The 11816-nt window shown below is 52.4% G+C and overlaps 1 protein-coding gene across 1 annotated transcript; it reads right to left on the reverse strand.

Moving 5' to 3' along the window:
* Positions 1-4651: 4651 nt before the first annotated feature.
* Positions 4652-6346, reverse strand: LOC119100608 (basal body-orientation factor 1). The gene is made up of 3 exons (XM_037223686.1): positions 5426-6346; positions 5159-5341; positions 4652-5128 (listed from the first exon to the last, which is right to left on the reverse strand). Exons 1-3 carry the CDS (start codon positions 6344-6346, stop codon positions 4652-4654), a joined length of 1581 nt encoding a protein of 526 aa, XP_037079581.1.
* Positions 6347-11816: the final 5470 nt, after the last annotated feature.

Here is an 11816-nt window from a genome sequence, read left to right on the forward strand (position 1 = left end):
TTTGGGTCATTGAGAAGGCATCTGCCTACACGGGGTAGAGGCCAAAATACGGCCTTGGCATAGGCTGTTGAGAATTTTGAAAGTGAATCGATGTCTCACAGTGCGTCAGATTGTTTATGCGCGTTCACTTCGCTGACTGCTTTTAAAGAGATAAGACTTATCGCAGTATTCTAGGCGGAAACAAATTCGGAAGCTTGAAACCGTCAAGAACAAGGTGAAAAGCCATAAAACCGGAAGTTTTCCTTATAAACCGAGCCACAGAATGAAGGCCCTTCAGCTTACATTCCTTATCTCGGACCTGCTCCCATCCGCCGTCTGCGGCCATTGCCCAGGCTCGGCTGTCTCATGCATGACTGACTGCTAACTGATAGTATGGCCGCTTTTTTGCATATTTATGGATCAGCATTACTGCTTATTGGTGTGTGAAACGTATGTTGGACACTCGCAGCAGTATCTTTTTCCGAATTATCTTTCCTTACACCACACTGCCGCAGAAAAAAGGCCTCTGGGAAGCTTCCTGCCTTGGGTATGATTTGGCCCAACGGGCGTTTAATGGCCCATCACTCAACATAGACAACTTGAGCTGCTTTTGTGTGTAGGTAGTGGCGTAACTAGAGCCTTGCCAAAGGGGAACACAGGGTTGACAAAAGCCTCTCTTATGGTGACCCCCCCCCCCCTAACATTTCTTGATATAGCTTGTTTGTTAGGAAAAACATGGCTTTCTTCGTTTTATGATTATTTTTACCATGTAACCAGGACAGAGACCGAAAGATACCGTGAGATCAATTCCGTTTGTTTTTTGAAGGGAATAAACTGCAGAAATCATGCGTTGAAGGACCGCATGGAATAAGTCCACAGGCGCCCTTAATTTATGTTGGATTAGTGGGGCCTTTCCAACCGATAGAATTCGGAAGGTTTAATGTTTTTCTGGGCTCTACAGAAATTAAGGACCTTGTGAAGGTAGCTTCTAGATCGATATGCCTGATAGAAATTTGGAGAAGAAAAATTGATTGTAGATCGAGCGGTCAACAATATTTATTGATTCGGCCAAGCTATGTTTGTCAGAAAATGATCAACATTCAGACAGAATCGATTAGTGATACAATTCACGTAACGTGACTTTTCAACATGCGCGCTCGCAAATGTTAGCAACAAAGACCTCGACACCAGGAGTTGCAGTCTCCATAGTCTGCGGAGCGCTAGTCCATTGGCTAACTTTTAGCCGTGACCCACAGATGGACGAAAATGATGACGCTTCTGAAATAATTGCCTTTAAACACCTAAATTAATTAGCAATACAGCCTATGTGACGTTATTTTGAGCATGCGCACGCGCAAATATAAGTAACAGAAACTTGACTCCGTGCATTGTAGTCTCCGTAGTCCTCGCGGCGTCGGCTCAACAGCTAATGTTGAGTCGTGGCCAACGGGTGGACGACAATGATGACGGTCCTAAACATATCTTTAAACGCTTCAAGACATCAGACCTCACAGCATGTTTCACGTGTACCATTTTTAGACTAATGATAGCGGATTGGCCCTTAGAGCGGCGCGAAGCGGTGCTGGAATCTGGTGGAGGAACTTCAAGAGTACAGGTAGTATCTCTAATCTTGTGTTTCTGTAGCTATCAATCTGTCCAGCAGACAGATCAACACGGCGCCCGCCGTCTGGGGGCACTTGCAGCGCCTGACGCCGTTCGGTTTTACGGAAGCCGCAACCCAGGCCATCGCTGTCCTTGCTCTCGAGGTTGCGGGCGGGCATGTTCAAGCCTTTTCATGTTAGCTGTTACAATAATACATTCTGAAAAAATGAGCGGTCTGAGGCAATCATGAGATACCCTTGCTCGTTTTTTTTTTTACTTACTTCAACCCTCTATTCAACAATATTGAGACCCCTTATTTCCTTCCGGACAAGGGGCCCTTGAGAAGAACACCAGGGGCACATTACCGTTCCCGGTCAACGGCTAAAAGGCCATTCCGTCCCATAGCGAAGTATCTTCTGGCCGTCTTTCCGGCGACACGGGGCAGAATCTACTGGTCGATCCGGAGATCATTAGCAGGGTATATCACATCACATTGTTCCCCTCCCTGACATGGGTGGTCTCCTGACCCACACAGTTGACCCCGGATCAGCACAGAAGCCCTCCTTGATGCAATAACATCCGTGATCACCGCAGGTGGTCCAACAACTGTCACATAGGCTGCAGTTCCCTGTCTTTCTATGTTCTTCAGAGATATCGAGGATTCCGTGAACGTATATTGAAGATAAATGGTGTCCCAAATTCTTATTAACATGGCTGATCCAGGCTGGTCTTAAATTCTCAAGATTCAGTCACAATTGATTACTGGTAAAAAGCCTTGTAATATGGTTTTGAACATGCGCGCCGGAAGTCATAGTAACAACTGCCTGGACGCCCGGCGTTGCAGTCTCCATTGGCCGCGCGGCGTTGACCCCGCTCGTGTGACATTAAGCGATGACCAATGAGCAAACGAAATGGATAACACATCTTGAGGATAGAGGTTGGTGAACTACGTAAATCGGCATGTGTGTTGAATGTAGTGCAAAAGCAAGCTGAACACAACCTTGATCTGAAAAGTGTGTGTGGGTGGGGGCGGGGGTTGGGGGGGGGGGGGGCGCAGCTGACTCTGCTGCCCCTTCCCCACCTTGAAAAGTGGGGGGCATGTCCCCTGTCGACCCTCTCTGTTCCTACACCCGTGCTTATCCTAGATCAGTACACACGCTCCCAGTGCATCTGACGGTGCGCAGTGCACAGAGCATCTGAAGTGCGGACTGCCCTTTCCTAGAAGACCTCGCTAGATGCCGCATCAGCCAAGAGGAAGGTTTATTGAGCGCGTTCGATCGGGAAGACACCACTCCCCAATAACCCACCTCCAGGGCAGCACATCTGCTCCTCAGCAACGTCTCTTCCGACGAGGGGGCGGCCAGCTCCAGGCTCCAGCTCCAACTCTGACATACCCAATCGGAGAAACTGCTATCACACTCCGCGGTGTCGTAGTCGGGGAGGGGGTGGGGGTGGGGGCGGGGACAGTCGCGCGAACGTGATTGACACGTATGATGCCAACACCGTGTGTGTGTGCATGCACGTGCGCGCACGCTTTCGTGCGTGTGTGCGTACGCGCGTTCGTGCGTGTGTGCGTGCGTGTGCATGTGTGTGTGCGTGTGTGTATGGTATCCTTTTTTGTCGGAGAGCCAAGTGTTACTTTAGTGATTGATGAGAAATATAAAAGAGGCAGGGCTACTGATTCCATATGCGCATAACTCTGCTTTGCCGACGGCCTCTTTGTGCACGAGAGTGGCATGACTCGTGAAAGTCAATATCACGCTGATCGCATTGTTTTCTACCAACCACGGCTGAGCGCCTACACATCATAGGGACCAAATTCGTGCACATGTATATCGTATATAAGAACGACGCAGGTGGACAGACGGCGGAGGCAGCGCAAGCGAAGCATCCGTTCAGAATCTGAAGCGTGCACCGAAAAGAGAGCGGGAAACCAGGGCATTGGCAGGATTCGCTGCTGGCCTCACTTTCTGTTCAAAAGTGTAGGGGTTTAGCGGCTGCATTCCAGGCACACCCGCAGGTCGCCGGCATGGCACCAGAAGGGATCATCGAGAGGGTACAATGCTGCCGGTTTACCGTTCGTGCACATGTCCAACCGCAGCCAATGTCAGCGCTGCCGGAGCGTGAGACCCTACAAATAAAGAAAGTAGGGTGCTCTGAAGGAGACAAGGAACACAGGATATGGGGCTGTTACAAGAAGGCAGTGCGCTCATTTTGTTGTACACTTGCAGTCAAACAGTTTTACCCTCACCGTCACCAAGAAAGATGTAGGGGAATGTGGTGCAAGTGTCACCAATGACCAGTCCAGGCTCGCAAGAGCAGTCACGACACTTGATCGGGCTTTGCTTTGAGCTTTGATGATACTGACCTCGGTTGACACATTTCCCAAATCGGTGGTATTGATCGGAGCCGTTGACGGTCCTCCTGAGCATTGAATCATACCATGATTCAAACCTCGCCGCAGCTGGCCCGGCAGCGCGGGGGTCCGTACATGGGCCGGGCTATCAAAGTATTGCTAGCGCTGATGCTGGAGGATATCAACACCTGCAGCGCACCCTGTAGTCACTTCATCGCAATGCTCTTTGTTGCCAATGGGATGCATGTTGAGCCAGCATGGACAAATCACAACCTCGATCACAGACATGTCAGGCAGAAGGTGGAGGATGAAAATCCAATTCTGCTGCTTGTGGTAGCTCGTGGTAATGGAATGCATGGTGATGCAGCTTGCCAGGTGCTTAGGGGCGTGTCCCATTTCGTTAGGCTGGTTTGCCATTTGGTTTCCTTGTCAGTGAACGTTTGTTTGGATTTTGCGATGCCACGCAAAACGTGCTGTGCCATCCGTTGCTTTTGCGAGAGGCTGCCTACTATTTAACCCTTTTATAGATGATATTTTCTTTCTTATCCATTCACACTGCGTTCACATTCAATAAGATTCCTTATTGAAGGATATTCTTCTTTCCTATGAAATCCTTTCTCATTCAATAAGGCTTCATAAAGGTTCCGATATAAAACGGGAGACCACTGACTCAAGCAAACAGCGTCCGGTGAAAGAAACACAGACATTGATCTGCTACAGATTCAGCATCTGCACGGACTTATCCATGTAGGGACTAAGTACCGGATACCCCGCGGTGCCCTGCCCGCTGACGCTCCTCTTCTGTCCGCCGAACTTCTGCACCCCCACATCTGCCGTCTTCTTCCGCGGCCGCTTCTCTCGCTTCTGGCGCTTGACCTTGCCAAAGACACCGTTGATGTGTGCGAACAGCACACGCAGCACGCTCTCCTTCTGCAGCCAGGTGAGCGAGGCCACGTCCACCTGGTGGGCCTCCTGGTGCCAGGCGTTGTGCCGCCGCCAGCCGTCGCCAATGTCGCATGACGAGGTCCGACTGCCGTCCAGCGTCATCACTTCCGGGGGCGTGGCGCCCTCCTTCAGCCCCTGGGCCATCTGCTGACGATACTGGCGCTCTGCGTCGCGCCAGTAGCCGCGCCGCTCGGCCGCCGCCTCGCCGGTCACATGGTCCAGCGCCGAGAGGAAGAAGTCCTCGAGCTGCGAGCGCCGCGCCAGCACGCGCCGCGCCAGCTGGCGCAGCCGGCGCACGGTGGCCTCCTTCAGCGCCAACTGGCGGCGCAGCTGCTGCGCCTGACGCTGGTCCTGCTCGCGCTCGTGCAGCGCCCAGTCGCGCAGCTCGGCGCGCACCTCCTGCAGCGAAACGACCTCCTGCAGCCGGTCGTCCTCGGACTGCACTAGCCGCTCCTGCAGCTGCTGGGCCGTCAGCTGCAGTGACGTCAGCTGCCGGCGCAGCTGGCGCAGCGCCGCCTCGGCCAGGAGTGCGCGTGTCTGTGCCTGCTCCAACTGGCGACTGCGGGTTGACGCGGCCGCCTCCAGCCCGCGCAGCTCTTGCTGGTACTTGTGCAGAGTCAGATTCAGGCAGTGGTTCTGGTTGTACACATCGAGTGTAGTAGCGCCCACGTTGATGGCGGCCATCTCGTGCGCCTTGTCCACCAGATTGTGCACCTCAGTCCTCGCTAACTGTTCGAGATCCTTTTTCTCCTTCAGAATCATCGCCTCGTATTCAACTAGCTGGTTTTGGTGTCGGACCATGGTTTCAAGAAGCTCCTTCCTGATGTCTTCGTTTTCGTTCTCTAGCCTCATGTTTGTGTCCTTTAGCACTTTTAACTTTTGTACCTCATATTGCAACATATCTATTTCGCTATTCTTGTGCCCTATGACATCACTCAGTCCTTTTATCTTGGCTTCGTAGCTTTCAGCCAAAACCTTCCGTTTCTTGTCCTCCACCTGTCTTACTTCAGCCAGGTCCTTTTCGACCACTTCGAGTCTTGCCTCGTTGGCCCCTCTCTTCTGCCGCAGGTATCCCACCACCTCAATACATTCTTTTTCTACCTTAATGAGCCGCCTGTGAACCTGTTCGTTCTCATCAAGCAAGCTGAAAGAACACTTGCGATACTGTTCTCGCGAATGCGTCATCGCTGTCAGCTTGATCTCCAGCATTTCGCGCTCTCTCCGGCAGGTTTTCAGTTCTTGTTCCATATCTCCGTACTGCTCGGGTGAGATCATCTTCCGGCGGCGTCTCTTCTTGCCCTTGCCGCGTTTCCCCTTGGATGAGGTGCTCTTCATGGAGGAGCGAGCTGACTTGGAGGAGCGAGCTGACTTGCGTCGACTGGAACCCGAGCGACCCTTCTTCGGACGCTTCTTGCGTCCGCGGGCCGAAACCTTGCCTGGCATCGTCTTCAGAACAGGAGCCATGTCTGTGCAGGTGACGTGTGCTGTATTCCGAGATTACGGCCAAGTATGCGAGACTGCAGTGCTACCTACTGCGTGCAAGATAACTTTTATGAAACGGAACACCGCTCAAGCTAAAGGCAATTAAAACAAGCAACTGGCAGCTTCATGGCATCAGTAATAAAGCACTTTTCAAAAAAGAGCAACGGGATGTGGGTTTACCCACCATTTAATAGGAGAAACAAGATGAAACAAACATGCACCGTTGGTGTCCGTCTGTCCGAATTTTCCTACTGCACACGTGAAAAAATCTTACAAAGCCCTCTCAGAAAGCAAAGTGATGAGTTTAGTCTTGGCAAAGCAACAAAAATGATAAAACAACGATGCCTAATGTTTTCATTAGACGATTAGGGATAAGAGACAACATAAGACGATAAACGATAAGACAACATATAAAGTAAAATAACCTACGGCGTGCAAGATTACGCCTCTTTAAAGAGAGGACCATTTAAGGTATGGACGACTAAACAAGCCAACAAGTACGAGCAAACGAACAATTGCATGCTTTATTATTGTGGTTTACTTTATATCGGTGTATCAGACCATTTGCAAACGAAAGCATTGGGGTGCGGATGCGTAAACAGCCGCTGAAAAGGAAAAGAAAAAAAAACAACAGTGCATTGGCTGAACAACAGTGCTGTACACCTGTCTCAATTTGCATCATTCACACGGAGAAACTCACAAAACTCCCAAAAAGCAATTAATGAGATGCGTTGCCAAATGAATTGCGTCGGCACAAAGCTGATGAGTGGCTGCATTTAATGGTATGTTCAGCGTAAAAATATCTGCAACAATTGTCAAGACCCTGCCATCAGTCATAAGCAATGGAAGTTAGTCGACATTTAAAAAAGCTGGCGTGGGCCCTGGTACAACGTACCACGTTATTTCCCCACGCAAGCCACCTAGAAGTGCCCAGCATCATGGCACAGCTGAACCAAAGCTCTGTCATTAAGCAGGCGTTACGTTAATCGGAGACGCTCACGAATCAGATGCTATTTGAAGACGGCCGGATAAAGCATCACAAGATGCTGGTCTTCCCGGCCGATACCTACACTACACGTTTACCAAGATGCCGCCAGATGTCAGGACGGTGCAGCGGCGCCCGCCCGGCCGGCGCGGCCTGCTTCTCTCTGCTCCGGTGGGCAGCAGTGAATCTTCTTGGAGACCGGTGCCTGCGTCCGCTGCGTGATGGATGGCGGCGCTACCGGGGCCAGTGTGCAGACACGGCCTGCGCCGGGTCCGACGCGCTACGGTGCTTCGACCCGAAGTCCAGCGGTGGGTGGAGAAGCGGGCGGGTGGGCGGACCGTGGCTTGCGGCTGGGCTGGTGGTGGTGGCGGGCTGGAGGGTCGGTAAACCGGCCGCATTCAGCTGGAAGCTGACATACCCTCAGGCAGTCAGGTTCAGCTGGGGCTGCTGACGGTGACGTCATTTAGGGATCAGGCCGGGTTCCGGGCCGCCTGTTAAATCTTTATGCGCAACAGCAATCTCTCCAAACCAGGAGCTGGGATATCGTGCACTGTGAAGAGTTGGTGTGTGCTGGTAGCAAGCAACAATTACTTGAGAACAGAACGAGCTCAGCTTGTACGATATCAATGACTTGCCTCAATTCTGTGCAGGGTACCTCCGCAAAAGCATTACAAGGATCCCCCCCCCCCCCCCCAGGGTAAGCAGCATCCAGCACACCACATGCTGTATTCTCTTCGGGTTCACTTTAAATTGCTATCTAGAACCGTTCATCTTCAGCCGAAAGCAATCCTACACCTCTTCATCGAGGTCTCTCGGAAACATGACACGAGAAGCGTCCCTTCATCGGCTGGTTTTCCCAGACCGTCACAACGCGTATCGATGGATTGTTTGATTAATCGGTTGGTTGGTCGATGACGGATTGACGAGCCATCCGGACTGGTGGGTCATTAATAAAAGTTCATTATGAGGAGCTCGGATGACATCCGGTCGGTGGCATGATCATTGGCCTAATCACGTGACAAACCATAAACAGCTGTCTAATTGGCTAACGCACCCGCCATAGGCATGTTCACTATGCAGAACCTCGGTAAGGAGCCACTTCAATCAGGACAGAGCTCTTTGTTTCTCTTTTTGTTGGTGAAGGAGCCCGTCCTGTCTGGATTCCCTCCTTTCCGGGCACCACGAAGCCATGCTAGCAGTAAAGCAACAAACGTTCAGGGAGAGTGTGGCTCTGGATCGTACACAATCTGCTAGAGCGAAAAGAGAGAGCGGCGAAAGGAAGAGTGGTGCTGCCGTCAACAAGCAGGCGATTTATATATAAAAGCACTAATCATCTGCAGGCCAGGTTTATGCTTGATGTCCTATGAAGTCGCAATATACCTCGCATGCCACCAACACACTCGTTGAGTCAATAGCCAATCAAATGTTGACACATCTTTGCTGCGACGTAGCCAAACTGTACCTGAGGAAATCACCAGGTACTCGACTAGAATAAAATCCATAGGCATAGCCACTATGTTCAGGTGAATTTATATTTTCACTGCCCACGTGTATAATCTGACAGTGTGCATGCGCACCAGGTGGAAAACATCCATGCGTAGCATTTAATTTCACTTCTTTTCAATTTACTGAGGTTTCATATCAGAAGCTTCCCAAATTTGTGATAATGCAAAGCCAAAATCTAAGCACACAACAAAAGCCAGAAAGGCACGAGACACATGCAGACAACACACGAATTTCCGAAAATCCCCCATATTTTGGATGCAACGCACGATCAGTGGCTATCCACGTCCGAAATACACTTCCGATAAGACGAGCTGCGAGATCTGCCTCGCACCGAGGGACGTTCCCCATGTTTAGCATGACCGACGGCAGCCGGTTAAACGAATTATCTGCCTCGTGGCTGAGTCTGCACTCGCCAGCATCGACCCTTGCCCTTGCAGCTGCAGGGGTGCGGTCTGGCGCGTGGTGTAGCCGGTCGGAGCTGCTGGAACATTTGTCGAATCGCTTCAGGTGTGTCAATGTGCAATACGCTTAGCTCGCATAACGTGTCGATGTCATGCCGCGCATGAAATGCGTTCACGCTTGGTTGTTTGCGATGACGCAGACAAAGAGGGTTGACCTGATTTGAGACTCGGTGAAGATGCGATGCGCCACAGACAGTAGGGAATTGACGAAATGACTAGTTCCTCAGCGATTCAACGCAATACACAACGCAGAACGACACGACCGGCGTGGATGAGGGAATTTAAAAGTACGTACCTGTACACCTGGAAAAATTTTGCGATTTTGTTGACATTTCATTTTACGATCCACACCACTTACTTCTATCCGAGGCTACATTCTCCTCGAAGCCAAGGGTTGGTCTAGGCTGTTTTAGGTCAGTGACATCCCCTGCACTTCATGAAGTCAAAATGGGAAGCTTTTCGACACCGCAGTAATCCAGGGTCTCGAAGGGCGCGTACAAACTACTTCATGATGCCAGTTTCCCAGTGATGAAGCAGTCTGGTTTTGACCTTGATCTGACCTCAATATCTGACCCAAGGAAAAACCCGGGGGAGAGGAGGTTCAATTGAGCCACCCGATTCGAGTGCGTGTTAATTCCGTCTCGTTCCGGTTGGACCAACTAATGGGGTCAGCAAGCACAGTTTCCTAATGTCGAGTAACGTCGACACGGTGTTATGTACGGCTGTAGATAAGCCACTCGCATATCGTCGGCAAAGCGGACCATTTTGGAACCCGTCTTCTTACCAACATTGATGCCCCACGATTATAAGACCCTAGCAATGAGTTAACTCCTGAACTCTTGTCAACAGAATGAATCAGAAGCAGATCTTTGAATGAATCAAATCTTTCAGAATCAGGTCCAGAATCGTGCTGCATCTCCTGGAGTCAGGATTGGAAAATGCTGCATGTGATCCTGTGCTGCACGTGGTCAAATTACAATCCGCCACATGCACTATGAACTTCAGTCGGAGCCTATGCCGCTTGAGCGGCACCTAGGACAGCCAAGCTATGTTTACAGCTTGGTGTCTGTGCCTGAGAAAGCAATTATTTCTTTCCTGAGCACTCCGACTCAACCAGAGCCTTACAAATCGGTATAACGTTGGTCATCTTAATACGTTCTTATCTAGCGCACCCTGTCACCGTCAACATCGAGGGTAGAGCTATCTGCAGATTCTTCTCGCCGCCCTTGTCACCATCACCATCAAGGGCAGAGCTGCCTGCAGACCAGACGGCTCGCCTAGTCTGTCCAGAGAGCTGCTGTCCCCGTCCCTGTCACCGTCGCCATCAAGGGCAGAGCTCTCTACAGACCAGACGGCTCGCCTAGCCTGTCCGAAGGGCTGTCGCTCCCTGACTCGGCGCATTATCAGCCGGCATGTCAGCCGGTGATCCGGTGAGCCAACAGTTCACGGCCGTGACTGCGGCCTCAGCCCCGCCGGACCGTGTCACCCTCCCACGGTCCAATGTCCTGGATCGCACGCGGTGCACGCCCCGGCGCGCCATGAGCGTCACCGGCCCGCCACGGAAGCCGCTCCCCGAGCCGCCGGTGCCGACGCCGACGCTCGCCGCGCGGCAGACGCGGAGGTGGCCGGGACGATAGCCGTCACACCGGAGATGACAAACAACAGGGGAGGGCTGCCACGACCCACGCTCAGCCAGGAGGGCTGAGTCTTACGGCGAGGACCAGCCATGATAGCAAACGGGCTGGACAAATGGCAAGCTTTCTTGGGTTAACGGAAGGCGGCCGGGGAGTGCCCATGTCGTAGAAGGTTACAGAACGGAGATGAATTACACATCTGGGGGTAGAGAGAGCTGGACACAGCTTGACTAACGCTGCGAAACGGCTACCCTTCAGACTTCGCACGCATGCGTTTGGAAGGAGCGTGATGAGATAAGACTCTGTCACCAAACATTCAACCGGTAGCAGAAGACATTCCACAAACCGAAACCGTTTATCACACTCGTAATGATGGCGACATTGTGGTGCGGGATGCAGAGGCGTCAAGTTTCCGTGCGCTGAGCGGCAATGACATCAGGCAGGCGTGGCAAAACACCATTCGTTCGCGCCCGTCTTCTTTTGTGAGAGCCGTCCGTTGCCGCACCGGTTCGTGCGCGCGATTCGCGAGTTATCGCCTCTCCGCGCCGTCCACATTCTGACGAGCAGCACCGTACCGGCCTGGAATCGTTAAAACGCGGAAACGAACGGCGCCGGGCGGTGGCGGCCGGCCGCGCCGCCGCTGCCTCCCGTCGGGAGAGCGCCCGCGACCGTCCATCTGGCGGGCGGCGCTCCATTAGCGCCAGGTCCGGAGACGCCGCTGCCGCTGCCGCGCCGACCGGAACCGCCGGCCGCCGGCCGCCCGCGAGCCGCCCTCGGCAGATGGGTGTCCGGTTCGCCGCGCGCCGACCCGGCCCCGGCGCGGCGGGCGGCGCGGCCGTCACGCCCGTGACTCCGAGTCGCGCGAC

This window comes from Pollicipes pollicipes, unplaced genomic scaffold (genome assembly GCF_011947565.3).
Source record: "Pollicipes pollicipes isolate AB1234 unplaced genomic scaffold, Ppol_2.1 Scaffold_4881;HRSCAF=5763_pilon_pilon_pilon, whole genome shotgun sequence".
NCBI classification, from domain to species: domain Eukaryota; kingdom Metazoa; phylum Arthropoda; class Thecostraca; order Pollicipedomorpha; family Pollicipedidae; genus Pollicipes; species Pollicipes pollicipes.

Bases quoted from the DNA above. Each gene is read 5' to 3' on its own strand.
- LOC119100608 (XM_037223686.1), bottom strand. From the start codon at position 6,346: ATGGCTCCTGTTCTGAAGACGATGCCAGGCAAGGTTTCGGCCCGCGGA. The intron at 5,342-5,425 runs GCACAGACACGC...ACGGCCCAGCAG, and splicing joins GCAGTCGCCAGTTGGAGCAG to CTGCAGGAGCGGCTAGTGCA. The intron at 5,129-5,158 runs GCGCGGCGCGTG...CGGCGCTCGCAG, and splicing joins TGCGCCGGCTGCGCCAGCTG to CTCGAGGACTTCTTCCTCTC.